Genomic DNA, 15,440 nt, shown 5'->3' with positions numbered 1-15,440 from the left:
ATTTCCTATCCAACTGTCCTGACCATTAGCCTGTCCCGACTACCTTTTTGCCTCATGCTTGTCTGTACCTTGTTTACTCTGGCCTGATTTATGTAGTGTGCATTTTCCATGTCTGCAGGGGCTGAACTAGGGGTAGGCAGTAGAGGAATGTGTCTAGTTACATAACTACATAGTTACATAGTTAAATATTTAAGTTGGTTTGAAAAAAGACCAAAGCCCATCACACTCAACCCCACCAAATGAAACCCAGCGCACATACTTACACCCACCCACTGAAACTATAAATACTTTTCCAATATCTATATTATTTGTAGATTTTAGTATCACTATAGCCTTGGATATTATACCCTTTAATGTAGTCATGCATAAAACCATGCCGGAGTATTATCCCTTAATACCCCTTCAAATAGCTTTCTTATGACTGATCTACAGGCCTACAGTTTTGAGGCTGATAACAGGATCCCTTTTTGAATAGTAGCACCACAAGCAATTCACCAGTTTCTCAACACCATGCCAGACCTCAATGAATCCTGAAAGATTGAGTAAAGAGGTTTGGCAATCACAGAGCTAAGCTCATTTAGTACCGTAAGTTACCATCCTGTCCTGGACCTTTGTTTATCTTTAAATGTTCTAGTCTCTTTTAAGTTTTATCATGCATGAACCATGTATCGTTTTGTTGTATTACTAGAACTGTGACTATTAAGAAAAAAACCTTCATTAATTGGTTCCTCATTTGTGTAGACTGTTGACAAATAACAATTCAGAATCTCTGCTTTTTCTCTGTTCTCATCCACCAACTGACCCCTCTGACATTAAGGGTCCCACCCCATCCTGCTAATTTTTTTTACTATATTGAGATGTTAAAATATAATTTTTGATTCATTTTACTCCTCACTGCAATATCCTTTTCCAATTCAATTTTATCTTGGCTGATTTTATGCATGATTTATTAATAGTACTATTAACTAATTCGTTTTGGAAAACAATTCCCATGACAGTATCCCTTTAATTAGGTGTCAAATACCATTTATGATTCTCTGAAAAGTTAATGAATTAAAACTTTTTTCAAATAGAACAGGATATTTGTTACCAAAAATTATTAATACCTAGATTCTGGGAGATTTAAACTTTAATCTAAAAAAAAATTGTACATTATGGGGATACATTCCTAAATGTAATAGTTACACACAAATGTATAGACAAACCATTAATATATGCAAGGATTATATAGGTATATCATATATGGCATACATTGAAAGTAATTGCTATTAAAAGATGGCTAGGTTAAATAAAATACTCTGACAAGCAAGCTACGAACTGAGACACATTTTTTTAACTAAAAATCTTCAACAGTTTAAAATTATTTGTAAATGTAATAGCACTTAAAAATAATTTGAAAGTTAATCTCTGCACTGCTTTAATAGCAAATTCATTTAGAATGAACTCTAAAACCAACTCTAATACCTTCTCTGTACTATTTCCCAATTGTAGGATTTTGCAACTTTTTCTCTTTTGTTATTTACTGTCATTTTAATGATCTCTCAATTCTCTTCTTCTTTCTTCTGTTGTCCTCTGATTTTTCCCTTTGTTATCACTCCAACCTCAGCCACCAATGGATCCCAGACTTGACCTAATCCTAGGGTTTTTCAGCAGGAATTTATATAAGTATGTAAATTATAGATTCCACCTTCTTATGCTAATTTGCATATGTAAATGATGGTTCAGAGTTAGTCCAGGACTGAATCCTTTGTGGAAGGAAATAGCATACAAGTGCTTCTTTTAGCTATATACTCAGCTGTACATCATGTGGGATTTAATATTCTACAGGATAATTTTGAAATTATTGTTCAATTATACAATTTCAAAATGGATCATAGCTGCAAGACTGTCATTGCACACAGTGTTTAGTTATAAGATCTAAACTGTGCGTTATCCACCTGAGGTCTGGGTGTGTTCTAATATGCAAATAAGCCTGAGGAGGTGTGTAAAATTATAATCAAATTCATCATCAATACTTACAATCTGTGCCACCAAAGGCATTTAGGGCTGTCCTTGACCAGTTCTTCTTGTACACCACTTGTATTTTTTCTGTCTGCTCTTTACTCTGCCTATGAGGTCCATGTGTAGATCATTATGCAATTAGATCCTTTATAAGCCTGTTCCTGACCATAGCTTCTTGCTTCGTCATTAAGCTTTACAGCCGAGGTCTAGCCTGCTGCAATGCCTCTTCTTGAAACCCAATCAGGTTCCTATTTCTTGAGTCCGTTCCTTGTTCTGTGACCCCCAGCCTTTTTCTTACGCTCCTGTCCCCTCCTTGTCTTGTATCTGTGGATTTCTCAGTTTGAAACTTTTGCCTGTTCTTGGACATCGTTGCCTGTTGCCTGACCCGATCTCTTGGCATAATTACTAGACTCCATTTCTGCTTGCTGATTCCTATCACTGGCCTGTATATTTTATTTACAGTATATTTTCTCCTTGCACCAACTCCTGTTTTGGTTTTTGTTTTCCTTAAAATCTGCATTTACTTCATGGTTTTATGACACAGTTCTGCCATGTATATCAATTTCACAAGCCATGGCTGTATTGACAAATCTATTGCATGTTGTGGACCTTTATTTTGTGTGAGCACAATTATACTGGAATGCTGGGTAGGAAGATGTGCTGCATTTTTGTGCTTAGCACTTTGCCCAGTGTTTCATAGCTTGTTTTATAACTAGACTTTATAACTAAATACATTGCATCAAGTTGCCTTCCAACAGAGAAAATAGACACCTTTGTGTTTATACATGTGCAGCAAGTCCTTCGATTTATATTACATATAAAGTGAAACTATTTGAGAACATTATTGTTGAAATGTTTTGCTTGTCAGTATGAAAGAGTGTCAGGTGCTGATAAGGATTATTGAAAGTAAGGGGTTCACTCAAGGTTTTAATGTAGCTATTGAATTAGCATTTTCTTAATTTAATTGCAAATTGCAGATCAATTTGTAGGTTTGCAGCTATTTTATCTAAAAGTATGACATGCTAAATCATAGACTACATATTACTTTGGCCTGACAAATCGTATAAAAGATGCCTGAGCCTGTCCTTGAATATTTGGACAGTTGAGTTAACCAGTGAATCCCACACTTGCTTCTGTGCCATTTTATAACATTAGCCATATACACTGATTAACACTCTCCACCTGCTTAAACTACAGTATTATATTTCTCTAGACTAAATAATAACTAAATAATACAGTTTGCCTTTTACTTACAAATTGGAGGTCTTGTATTGATGAAACCAACATACAAAACTAAAGTATTGGGACACTTGGGAATCTTCTTTAGCAGGATATCAGGCATTCAGAATTATGCTGGTTTAATGGTAATTCATTTTGATTGAGCTGCCTGTTTTATAACTCTGCAAACTGGGCCAAACTGTATCTAAGTGGTCTAAACTTTGGTCTAAATTTATCACATTTTTTTTTATTTTAAAGGAACAGTTCAGTGTAAAAATAAAAAAAAATGGGTAAATAGATAGGCTGTGCAAATAAAATGTATCTAATATAGTTAGTTAGGCAAAAATGTAATGTATAAAGTCTGGAGTGACTGGATGTGTAACATAATAGGCAGAACACTACTTCCTGCTTTGCAACACTCTTGATTTCCACTGATTGTTTACCAGGCAGTTACAAGGTAGTAACCAATCCAAGATTCGAGGGGGACCACATGGGTCATAACTGTTTTGAATCTGACCTGCATGCTGTGGATCAGTTGCACATGTGGCCTCCCTTAGGGGTATATTTATCAAAGAGTGAAGTTAATAGTGAAGTTCTGGCACTAGAGTGAAATTCTGCCACGCTCCATTCATTTCTATGGGATTTTTATAGGCGTATTTATCAAAGGGTGAACTTTCACTTTACCCATTGATAAATACGCCTTTGAAAATCCCTTAGAAATGAATTGAGAGCTGCGGAATTTCACTCTAGTGGAGGAACTTCACTCTTTGATAAATCTACCCCTTAAAGTTTCTGACTAACTCAGAGTTAGAGAGCTGAAAAGCAGGAAGTAGTGTTTTGTTATTTTAGACATCCAGTCACTCCAGCTTTTACAGAATACATTTTTGACTATATTAGAAATGTTTTTTTCATTTTGCACAGCCTATCTATTTACCCAGTTTTTATTTTTACACAGAGCTGTTCCTTTAAAATAAAAAAAAATGTAATAAATTTCAGGTGAATTCCCTTAAAGTTTCTGACTAACTCAGAGTTAGAGAGCTGAATAGCAGGACGTGGTGTTTTGTTATTTTAGACATCAAGTCACTCCAGCTTTTATAGAATACATTTTTAACTATATTATAAATGTTTTTATCATTTTGCACAGCCTATCTATTTAGTTTTTATTTTTACACCAAACTGTTCCTTTAAAATAAAAAAAAATGTGATACATTTCAGGTGAATTAAGATTTTTCTTAAACTGATTAACCCATTCTATTTGTAGCAACGATACAAGTTTTTTTTTTTTTTAAATGTTATCAATGTAATAGCAGAACTGAGCACCTGGGTTTAAACAGCAAAATAATAGAATCACAGCTACAGACCTATTGTTACTGTTAGGGGCCGATTCACTAAATTCGAGTGAAGGATTCCAAGTAAAAAAACTCGAATTGGCGTAAATTCGTCTGAGTAGAATGATTCGAATAGATCGAGCGCAAAAACGCTGCGACTATTCGCCATTCGATAGTCGAAGTACTGGATCGAGCGCAAAAACGCTGCGACTATTCGCCCATTCGATAGTCGAAGTACTGTCTCTTTTAAAAATACTTTGACTGCCTACTTCACCACCTAAAACCTACTGAATTGCTTTAAAAGCCTATGGGAAAGTCCCATAGGCTTGTTTTCCAAGTTTTTGATCGAATAAAAAGGCATTCGAACGAATGAAAATCCTTCGAGCGAATATTCGATCGAGCGCCTATTCGCCTGGCGAATATTCGCCAATTTGACTATTCGCCAGCGCGTAAATTCGCCCAAATTGCCTATTCGATTCTATTTGATTCTATTCCCAAGTCGAATTTCGAGGGATTTAACCCCTCGAAATTCGACCCTTGATGAATTTGCCCCTTAGTGTTTGTTTCTCCTCTAACGTTTCCCTTGAAAAATAAGAAAGAGAACAATTGAGGCAATGAAGTGAAAGAGGAGACATATAAGACAAATTCAGCATTGGGCCCAACTGTGCCTATGTTGTGTAAGAGTGTAAATTGCTAGAAGAAAGAGCTTTCTTTGTCTACGGAACAAAGTAAGGGTATATTTTGAAGTAATTTCATACCACTTTTGTCGGGTAATCTTCTGTACATAATGAGCAATCTGGGAATTTTGTATTCTGTTAACACAATAAAAACAAGAAAATTTGTTTTCTTTATGGTTATACATGCAAAGAAAATACTCTACAATTACCATTAGTATCTGTTACTTTAAGTCAGAAACTTTGTGAAGAAAGGTATACTTTTCTAGTGCAACAAATGGATGTTTTTTTTGAATGTTGAATTCTGTTAACACAATAAAAAAAATCCTTTATCTTTATACATGCAAAGAAAATACTTCCAGTTGTTCTCTACAATTACAAAGTTAAGTTGGGTTGAAAAAAGACCAAAGTCCATCAAGTTCAACCCCTCCAAATTAAACCCAACACATACTCACATTGACACATCCAACTGCACATAGTTATATCTATACTAATTGTATTTTTTTGTATCACAATACCCTATAATATGATGTCTGTCCAAGAAATGATCCAAGCCACTCTTTAACAGCATTAACTGAATCAGCATCACATCATCATCCAGCAAGCCCCCGAAACGTTGTGCTTTTGTATGACCTAATAAACACGTAGGGGATCACCCCTTTGCAATTGCTATTGAGTGCCAGTACTTTGAACTTTGAGCATTGCTGTATTGTGGGGATTGCTGTATCCCCCAAGGACTGGGCACCTAGCAGGATCCACTAAGGAGGACCAGGGAGTGCAAGTGGAAATCATGCTACAAAGGAATACATGGACTCAGCAGAGTCTTTCAAGTATGCCATTTTAGGTAATTGCATATCTTTAGATAAGTGCTATACTTTTGATATAATCCTGAAAGGGGAACTAAAGGTTAACTAAAGAAGTCAGATAAAAAATATTGTACATTATATTTTTGTGCTTCTGTACCAGCCCAAGGCAACCACAGCCCTTTAACAGTAAAGATCTGTGTCTCCAAAGATGCCCCAGTAGCTCCCCATCTTCTTTTCTGCTGATTCACTGCACATGCTCTGTGCTGCTGTCACTTACTGAGCTTAGGGAGCCACTCACAATATACAGTACACATAGAATAGAAATGTCACAATATAAGGCTGATTAGTAATTAATACACATAATTACTACATGGCAGCACAGAAACCAGTGCAATTAGCATCAGAATTGAATAATCAGCAAACCTGTAGCATCAGCTTATATTACAGCCAGGGAAGCTCATTTTCTGCTGCTGGATAATTAGTGACGAGCCCTAAGCTTAGCTTCTCAACAGCCAATCAGAGTCCACTGAGCATGTGAGTGTCACAGACACTTTCCAAGATGGTGACCCCCTGTGACAAGTTTGAAGTCCTGGATCATTGCTGCTATTGACAAGCTCAAACTTTAGCCTCGTGCAATAAGTTCACTGTATAAAATTTTCTAGCTACATTCATTTTAAGGGTTTAATTCTCCTTTAAATTGTATGGGTCCAGCTTTTGTTTAAAGCATGTCTGAAATGAGAAATAAGCACAACTGCATTACATAAATGTTGTCACATCAGGTATATTTATAGCTGTTGGCCTATTATAATATATGCAGTATAAGGGGCCGATTCACTAAGCTCGAGTGAAGGATTCGAATGAAAAAAATTCGAATTTCGAAGTATTTTTTTGGTACTTCGACCATCGAATTGGTTAAATTCGTTCGAATACGAACGAAATCGAACGAATCGAACGAAAAATCGTTCGACTATTCGACCATTCAATAGTCGAAGTACTTTCCCTTTAAAAAAAACTTCGACCCCCTACTTCGGCAGGTAAAACCTACCGAAGTCAATGTTAGCCTATGGGGAAGGTCCCCATTGGTTTGCTAACCTTTTTTTGATCGAAGGATTTTCCTTCGATCGTTGGATTAAAATCCTTCAAATCGTTCAATTCGAAGGATTTAATCATTCGATCGAACGAAAAATCGTTCGATCGATCGAACGAACGTTTAGCGCTAAATCCTTCGACTTCGATATTCGAAGTCGAAGGATTTCAATTCGAGGGTCGAATTTCGAAGTATTTTTTACTTCGAAATTCGACCCTTAGTGAATCTGCCCCCAAATGTCTCCAGATTTACATGCAAAATAGAGAATGCTCATGACCTGGCATTATCCGGATAATGGATCTTTCCATAACTGGGATCTTTATACAGGTATAGGATCTGTTATCCGGAAACCCATTATCCAGAAAGCTCAGAATTATGGAAAGGCTGTCTCCCATAGGCTTCATTATAATCAAATACGCCACATTTTTAAAAATTATTTCCTTTTTCCCTGTAATAAAAAAAAAGTAGCTTGTACTTGATCCCAACTAAGATATAATTAATCTGTATTGGAAGCAAAACCAGCCTATTGGCTTTATTTAATGTTTATATGATATATGATATTCAAGTAGACTTAAGGTATGGAGATCCAAATTACGGAAAGATCCCTTATCTGGAAACCCCCAGGTCCCGAGCATTCTGGATAACAGGTCCCATACCTGTACTTTATCAAGGGTTGAAAATTAGAATTTTTTAATTCAAATTTCTAGTATATTTTAGTGTAATTCGACTAGGGAATAGTCCAAATTCGATTTGAGTTTAAAAAAAATTAGAAATTTGAATTTTGAAATGTATCATGTACCTTTAAGAATTTGAATTTGAAAATTTGCCATCTAAAACCTGCTGAATTGGTGTTTTAGCCTATGGACCTCCTACAATCAATTTGGAGTCATTTGGTGGACTGTTACATAGTTACATAGTTACATAGTTAAATTGGGTTGAAAAAAGACAAAGTCCATCAAGTTCAACCCCTCCAAATGAAAACCCAGCCCCATACACACACCCCTCCCTACTGTCACATAAATGATATATACCCATATCTATACTAACTATAGAGTTTAGTATCACAATAGCCTTAGTATTATGTCTGTCCAAGAAATCATCCAAGTCCCTCTTATAGTCATTAACTGAATCATCACCCGGCAGTGCATTCCCCAACCTCACTGTCCTCACTGTGATATATATATGATATATTTCACTCAAAATACCTACTTATTCAACTATAGATAAAATATTAGAATTATGCAATTAGTGGAGTAATTGCAGGGAAATTCAAAGAAATTGGGAAAATATTGTATATATTAAGATATTAATAAATAAAATATTACATAATTCAACCACTGTATTCTAGTTCAATTTAAACATAGCATAGAATTTGGCTGTTACCATTCTGCTGTGATTTTCATGGAAAACTGTAAATAAATGTTAGTGGCAAGGTTTGAATGCTATCTTCAGTTGGTCTGCTTTTATTTATAGTGTGTGTATTAAGTGAGATTCTGAAAGTGTTTACATTTTAACTTTTATTCAGCTTCAGATAAAATCAATTTGAATATGTTTCTGAGAGATGTAGAGAGATGCTTTTATTAGTTTCAGTTGGATGGACATATCTAGACCAAGGTCATGTTTTTCAGATAATTACATAATTATGTATCATTTGAAGTGAAGTGGAGACAAAGAGAGAAACTAAATTATGGAGTCATGCATGTGCTGTTTTCATCTGAAGACAATGATGTAATTGCATTGTAAGCATTCCTTTGAGCAAGAGAAAAGTCAGTTACGTAGATAATGGTTTTAATATTGTTTTTGGTAAACTGTATAAAAGACCAGGGCTGCTTCTGCCTTGAATACAACAAACTTCCCCTGGCAATTCTGAAAGGCAATTTTTCACTCTGCACCAGTATAGTATATTGCAACCCAGTTCTCTTGGGAGGCAAAATTTGGTTTGTTGCCTATGGTGGCAAAAGCAGTAAATACTGTATTTATACCTAAAAGTGAAAACCAAATATTCATTATTTAGAAAGTTGTATTCAAAGATTTTAATGGGCCCCATGCTCTTTCCAGCAACATTTTGCTTTAGAAAAGGGCATTTTGTGTAAAACCAAATACTTTGGGTATGATGTATGTATACTCCAAACAAATACTAGAGTCAAACGTTTGGCCTATTTCATGGCCATTCCATATTTTTATGAGAACGAAGAGGCTAAAAAGATGGAAAAAAAAAGATGGAATAATAGATTATAGTATGTAAAGAAAAGACATACTGTGGGGAGGTTTCTGTACGCCAGGCTGAGGACATGACAGCTAGAATAAACTAAAAAAATTAAACTGAACAATGGGAAACTCCTAATACTTATATTAGATATATATATAAAAAAAGTGAAAAAACAATTTAAGGTTTTTAATATTCCCTGGTTTTCCATTACGGTAATTTTCATAAATGGACTTGATATGAGCATTATCCATAAAATGTTCTATTTGTTGTTAGAAGTGTATGTACTGTATGTTTGTGTATGTTTATATATATTTTTATTTCTATTCTTTTTAATCTAGCAATGAGTGAGTAATATAAATGTGTTTTTTTAATTTGTTAACAGCATTTTTGACAGTTGAAAGTTCATTTAATGTTTTTCGATACCCAAGCTAACAATTAAAAAAAAACAGTTACTATTTAAAATGTAAAGTAGTCTCACAGAAGGGGATAAGTGATAACTGTTCCATTTCAATTAGCTGTGGATGACTGAATTGTTTTCAGAGGTGTTTTCAGTACAATTTTCATTTGCAAAACATCTATTTTACTGAATTATTGAAGCCACAGGTGAATTAGCAAACCCTGTCAAAAACGTATTTTCAAAACCAGGATAAATATTTCTATTTGAAATCATTTAAAGAAATACTAATGGAGAAATTCAAGTTTATGCTGAAAATCATACAGTAAGAGCATGTTGATAATTCTTTTAATATGATTGGATTTTTGAGCAAAACTCAGAAATTCGATTTGGGAATAATCCAAACTCAAATTTGAATTCAAGTCTGAGATTTATCATACCTGGACCCTTTGACCAATTCGAAATCGACTATTTGCCACCTAAAACCTGCCAAGTTCATGTAGAAGTCAATGGCAGAGGTCCAGTGACCCATTTGAAGATGTTTATCTTCAACTTCAACTCGATTCATGTTTAGTCAAATTCAATTCAAACTCGATTCAAGCTTTCTAGTTAGTAATATTTTAGTTTTAGATACTCAAGTTTTTTCTTAAATAAGATACTATTCGAATTTCAAATCCCATTTCTTAGGGGCAGATTTATCAAGAGTGGAAGTGAAAAAGTAAAAAAAAAAATGAATTTTCAAGTTTATTTTAGTGTAATTTGACTAGGGAACATTAAATGTCATTAGAGTTTTTAAAAAAATTCAAATTTAGATTTTGTTATTTTTCATGTGCTGGCCTTTTAAGAATTCAAATTTGACTATTTGCCACCTTATACCTGGTGAATTTCTGTTTTAGCCTATGGAGGACATCCTGGAATGGAGTTGTTTGGAGACATCATGAAAATTTTGGGGTTTTTTGGTGAAAAAACTTGAATCAAATTCTATTTGAATTTGATTCAAATTAAATTTTGCAGGTCAATCCTATACACCCTAATTTGAAACATTTTATATATTTTTTTAAATTTATATTAGCCTTTTTTTCGAATTTCGAATTTTGAGTTCATGGAAGTTTTTACAAACTCCCAAGAACTCGAAATTTGACCCTAGATGAATCTGCTCCTTAATGTGGAATGAAAGGGGAGGATAATATTATGCATGACTTTTTGTTGCCGTTTCACAAAACTCTGAAATTTGTAGTCAAACAATACATTGTGAAAACATTCTCTCTAGCTACAAATTTTGTATTTCTCATAAATACAATGGGTTGCCATAAGCTCCCCATCGACACGATGATTCTTCTTGCCTAACGACCAATCCTTCAAAATTATCGTGCGGTTAGTGGGATTCGAATGATCGTACATCTTACGATTTTTCAGCCAACATCTGTGAGGAAATTGATCGGCCAGGTCAAAAAATCTTTGTGGGTCCCAGTGCAATCTATCTATGTTTGCAGGGCCAAGCAGGCAGCTCCCCTTTGTTTTCCTGGCAAATTGTTCGTTTTAGTTGATGGTCAATTCATACGATTGTACGATTGTTCCGAGAAAATCATGGTCTCACGATAAGGATCGGATCTTTTAAAAATCTCAACATCTATGGGCAGCTTTAGACAGTCTGTAGTATATGAAATTCAAGCTGATAAATAAAGCATAAATATTTATTGGGGTTGGGGGTAAAATATAATTGGAGTTCTAGACATATATTAAAAATTTGGATTTTTTTTTATTGATGTAGCAACAAATCTTACATTGAGACCTGTAACGGTGAAGATATCTTGTTTTTTTTCTGAAATTCTGTTGCACTGATACCAATACTGACAAGTGTTCATTTAGTACATTTTGATGCCATTCAGATATACAATACCACAAGAGATATATTTGTTAGAAGATAAGATAAACAAAGCTGCATCTGTATATTTTACTTGCACTTTTAGTATATTTTGATCCCTCTAAATACTTTTATGCTGGTAATGTGATAACCATTAGCTAATTCAATAAAAGAGTTGTGATGAACAAATGATTATTATTTAATACATTGTCAATTGTCTATTTGTTTGAATAGAAAAATATACTTTATAGTCATGTTATTTGGTTATAGTTCAAATTAAACTATATTTTTACACCCATTACTATGTATTCTTAATATTAGATGGCTAAAGTTTTGGATCCTTCGATCTTATTTCTTTATTTATTAAACAAATTACTACATCCACATTGATGGTTTGTTATGGTTTAAAACATTTTACAAGATGTACTGCCATGGAAACCTAGTAAGATTAACCAATTCTTGGCTTCCAACTCTTGGCTTCCATCAAAAAAATGGGGTTGTTATAAATGCCCTACTTGTTTGTCTTGTCAGTATATGAAGTTTTTAAATTGGTTAATCTTACTGGGTTTACATGGCAGTACATCTTGAAAAAGGTTTTAGACCAGAACCGAAACGTTGATGTTGATGTACCTGTAGTTATTTGTTTAATAAATGAAGAATCAAGACCAGGGTGTGTGTGCTATCTTCTATTGCTTTGAATACTTCAACCACAGCAAAGCACCTAGAAGCATTTGACTACAAACTAGCATGTGCAGATGGTGAGGGATGTTATATTTGTTATATATGTTATATATATACACCTCGTCTAGAACTCATGATTCCTTAAAAAAAGAAATGTTGAAAAATGTTTTTTTTGATAATAAACAACACATTTTGAACTGTTAGATGTAATGTAACACTTGCAGTATTTATTTTTTGTGTATGTTACATTACCTTTACAGAATTGTTTCCCACTTTTTTCACAAGCCATCTGGTTTTGAATCATCTTGTTTCCCTTATTCTTTTTTTACCGTAACCTATAGGAGCCACTACAAAGAAACAAGCTGATGATATAGCCAATAATGATCGTGGGGAAGATGAAGGTATTTTTTTATATTCAAGCTCAATTTTGATGCATGAATATTCTTTTTTTTTTATTCCAAAATAAGTTTTCTTTTTTCATTTTCTTTTTCTGCCCAGAATGCTTTTGTGCTCATTTTGATTTTATTTTTGTTTGGAAGGTGCTTACTTTCCCTTTATTTTTTATAAATACTTTTAAATCAATTTATAGTTAATTTGATATTTTGAATGTAATCTGTACTTTTAAACAAGAAGTGACACATGTATAATAACTTATTTTCAAGTTCCACAGTATCTTCAATAAAAACATAATAATAAAATGCATATTTTGTTGTCAGATATATATGTTAATTTTATTTATTTTAAGAAAGATTCAGGCTTCTATTTTGTGATTTCTATACCTTTATAATATGTGATAATATAAATGGCTGCTCATGTAAAATGTACATAATTTTGTATTGAATTACTATCAGTTACATACATATGTAGGGGTTTCCCCAAAACCAACAGTCTAAGGGGCTAATTTATCAAAGTGTGAAATCAGAGCTAACCACAGTAAAATTGCACCAATCTCTATTAATTCTTATAGGATTTTATCAAATGGTGAAATGTGGAGAGTGATGGAAGCTCTAATTTCACACTTTGATAAATTTGCCCCTAGTGTTTTTCTAAGTTTAGCAATACCATAAAAAAACATATTTTCCATAGAGGATTATTGAAAACCCCCTACTTAATGGTTAAGTTATAAGGGCTTGCATTGTTTTGAAAGTATTGTATGTGAAAGTTAATATGTGATGATGATTTTGATATTGCATAAATCTGTGTTTGAAGGAACATGGAAGATTCATCAAAAAATATGTGTGCTTGCTTTTAAATTTAATAAAAAAACTTTATTGTTTAAAATTGTAAAAATGTGAACACAGTGAATTAACATTATATTTATCATTTTCAATGAATCTGCCACATTTTGAATAAATCACAAAACTCAAATTGAAATATAGCTGAAATTTTGCTATTTTAACTCATTAATTTTTACATTGACTTGAGAGTTTTTGATGCCAAATTCTTATATTTGAGTTTTATGTTTTTGCATTAAATAAATCTCAAATTCAAGGTTTGGTATTTTGTAAATATTACCAGAAAAAGTGCAATTTACAATAAGAAAACTTTTATTTGATGTTGATAAATTACCCCTAGTCTCTAATAATTTTATACAGACTAGCCAGTGTTGGTAAAATGTGATGCACAGTCTTCCTTCATGTTGATATAATAACATTATAATAGTATTCTAACAATGAATAGAGAATGTATACCAATGTTTATACTAAGGGGCAGATTTGTTAAGGGTCAAACTGAAAATTCAAATTCGAGTTTTCAATTTTTTTTTGGTCAAAATTCTCAAATTCGAATTGTGAATTATCCAAACTCGATTCAAGTTTTAATTTGAATTCAAATGTTGAGATTTATTATACTTTGGCCCTTTAAGAACTCAAATTCAACTATTCGACACCTAAAACCTCCCAATTTACTGTATAAGTCAATGAGAGAGGTCATGGGTGTCCACAGAAGGGGGCAAGAGGGGGCAGTTACCCACCCCTGGAAAAATTCAGTTGCCAAAAAGATTGTCTTTAGCTGCCTGCAGGCGCAGCCTGTAACCCTTTCTGTCACTGCTGCACCAGACTTTGAGAGCTAAGGAGGGCACAGTGCCAAAGCACAAACTGCCACAAATAGGCCCACCTGCCTAGAGACTAGGGTGGGCTGCGGGGACAATAGATCGGTGTATTCTAGTGGCAGCTGGCAGGCCAGGGAGGGGTCCTAGAGTTGTCGGTGATGTGGCTGTGGGTTATTACATAGTTGTTTCAGCTCATTGTTTTCCATGAGAAGTTGTGAATGAAATATGAGTTTCTGGAACTACACACCCCCTCCCTGCCACACTCAAAAACTTGTCTCCTTAGTGCGCTGGCTGCCCCACACCACTTGCTTCCTTCCCGCATCTCCCCGGTACCTCCCACTCACAGTGCCTTAATTTGACCAGGTGATGTCATCAGAGGTCCTTCTCTCCCTGCAGAATGTAGTGGCAGCAGTTCCTCCTGCTGTAGCCTCCCCACCAGGTCAGGACTGAGAATTAAAATAGGCCCTGGCATTTCAGGTACACAGAGGCCCAATCAGCCTCCACCAGCCCACTAAATACTGAACTTCTATGGGACCTTATAGCAGCCCCTCTGGCATTTGCCAGAACCCACAGATTGCCAGTCCGGGCCTGCTCCCCACCTCTGCAGTCCTGGGGTGCCTGCAGGGACTGGTGCTAGAGCTGTAGCCAAGTAAGTACGCGTGGTACATAAAGCGGCTGAAAAAATGCAGTCTGACACTAAACATGGGTTTGGGATGTGATTTGTGGACGCCCATGGGAGAAGTCCAAGGATCAATTTTTACCTTATTTATTAATAAATTAAGTCTAAAAAAATCTGGTTTGTGAAAAGAATCGTGAAAGACCCAATTCGTACAATTTTTTCGGATTTGACACTAAAGTACTTTTTAAGGATCTCCGGAAAACTACAAATTATTTGAATTATTGCATGGAATTCAGCACAGATCAAGATATCTTCCAGTTATAAAAGGGACATCTGCCATTGACTTCTACATGACCCAGGCAGGTTTGAGATAGAATACTTTTTTATTTGGACTATAAGCAAACTCTACGGCGGTTAAGTCCAAATTTTTCTGGTAAAAGTTTTAAAGGGGAATACAATTTTTTGGTAGAAAAAAAAGCTTAGAATTTTTTTTAGATTTATTAAACCCA

At 34.5% G+C, this 15,440-nt stretch overlaps 1 protein-coding gene across 2 annotated transcripts in view; it reads left to right on the top strand.

The window, feature by feature from the left end:
• LOC108709161 (neuroligin-4, X-linked) overlaps nt 1-15,440 on the top strand; it is a 164,113-nt gene that overhangs the window by 78,655 nt on the left and 70,018 nt on the right. The window contains exon 3 of one of the 2 annotated variants that reach the window (XM_041583311.1): nt 12,604-12,663. The exons of the other annotated variant lie outside the window; for it this stretch is intronic. Within the exon in view, the coding sequence (XP_041439245.1) occupies nt 12,604-12,663 (60 nt within the window). The remainder of the gene's footprint in view (nt 1-12,603; nt 12,664-15,440) is intronic. 2 annotated transcript variants of the gene reach the window in all.

The sequence above is a fragment of the Xenopus laevis genome, chromosome 2S (genome assembly GCF_017654675.1).
Source record: "Xenopus laevis strain J_2021 chromosome 2S, Xenopus_laevis_v10.1, whole genome shotgun sequence".
NCBI lineage: Eukaryota > Metazoa > Chordata > Amphibia > Anura > Pipidae > Xenopus > Xenopus laevis.
The sequence above is the reverse complement of the archived record's forward strand: the minus strand, read 5'-3'. Positions and strand labels throughout refer to the sequence as shown.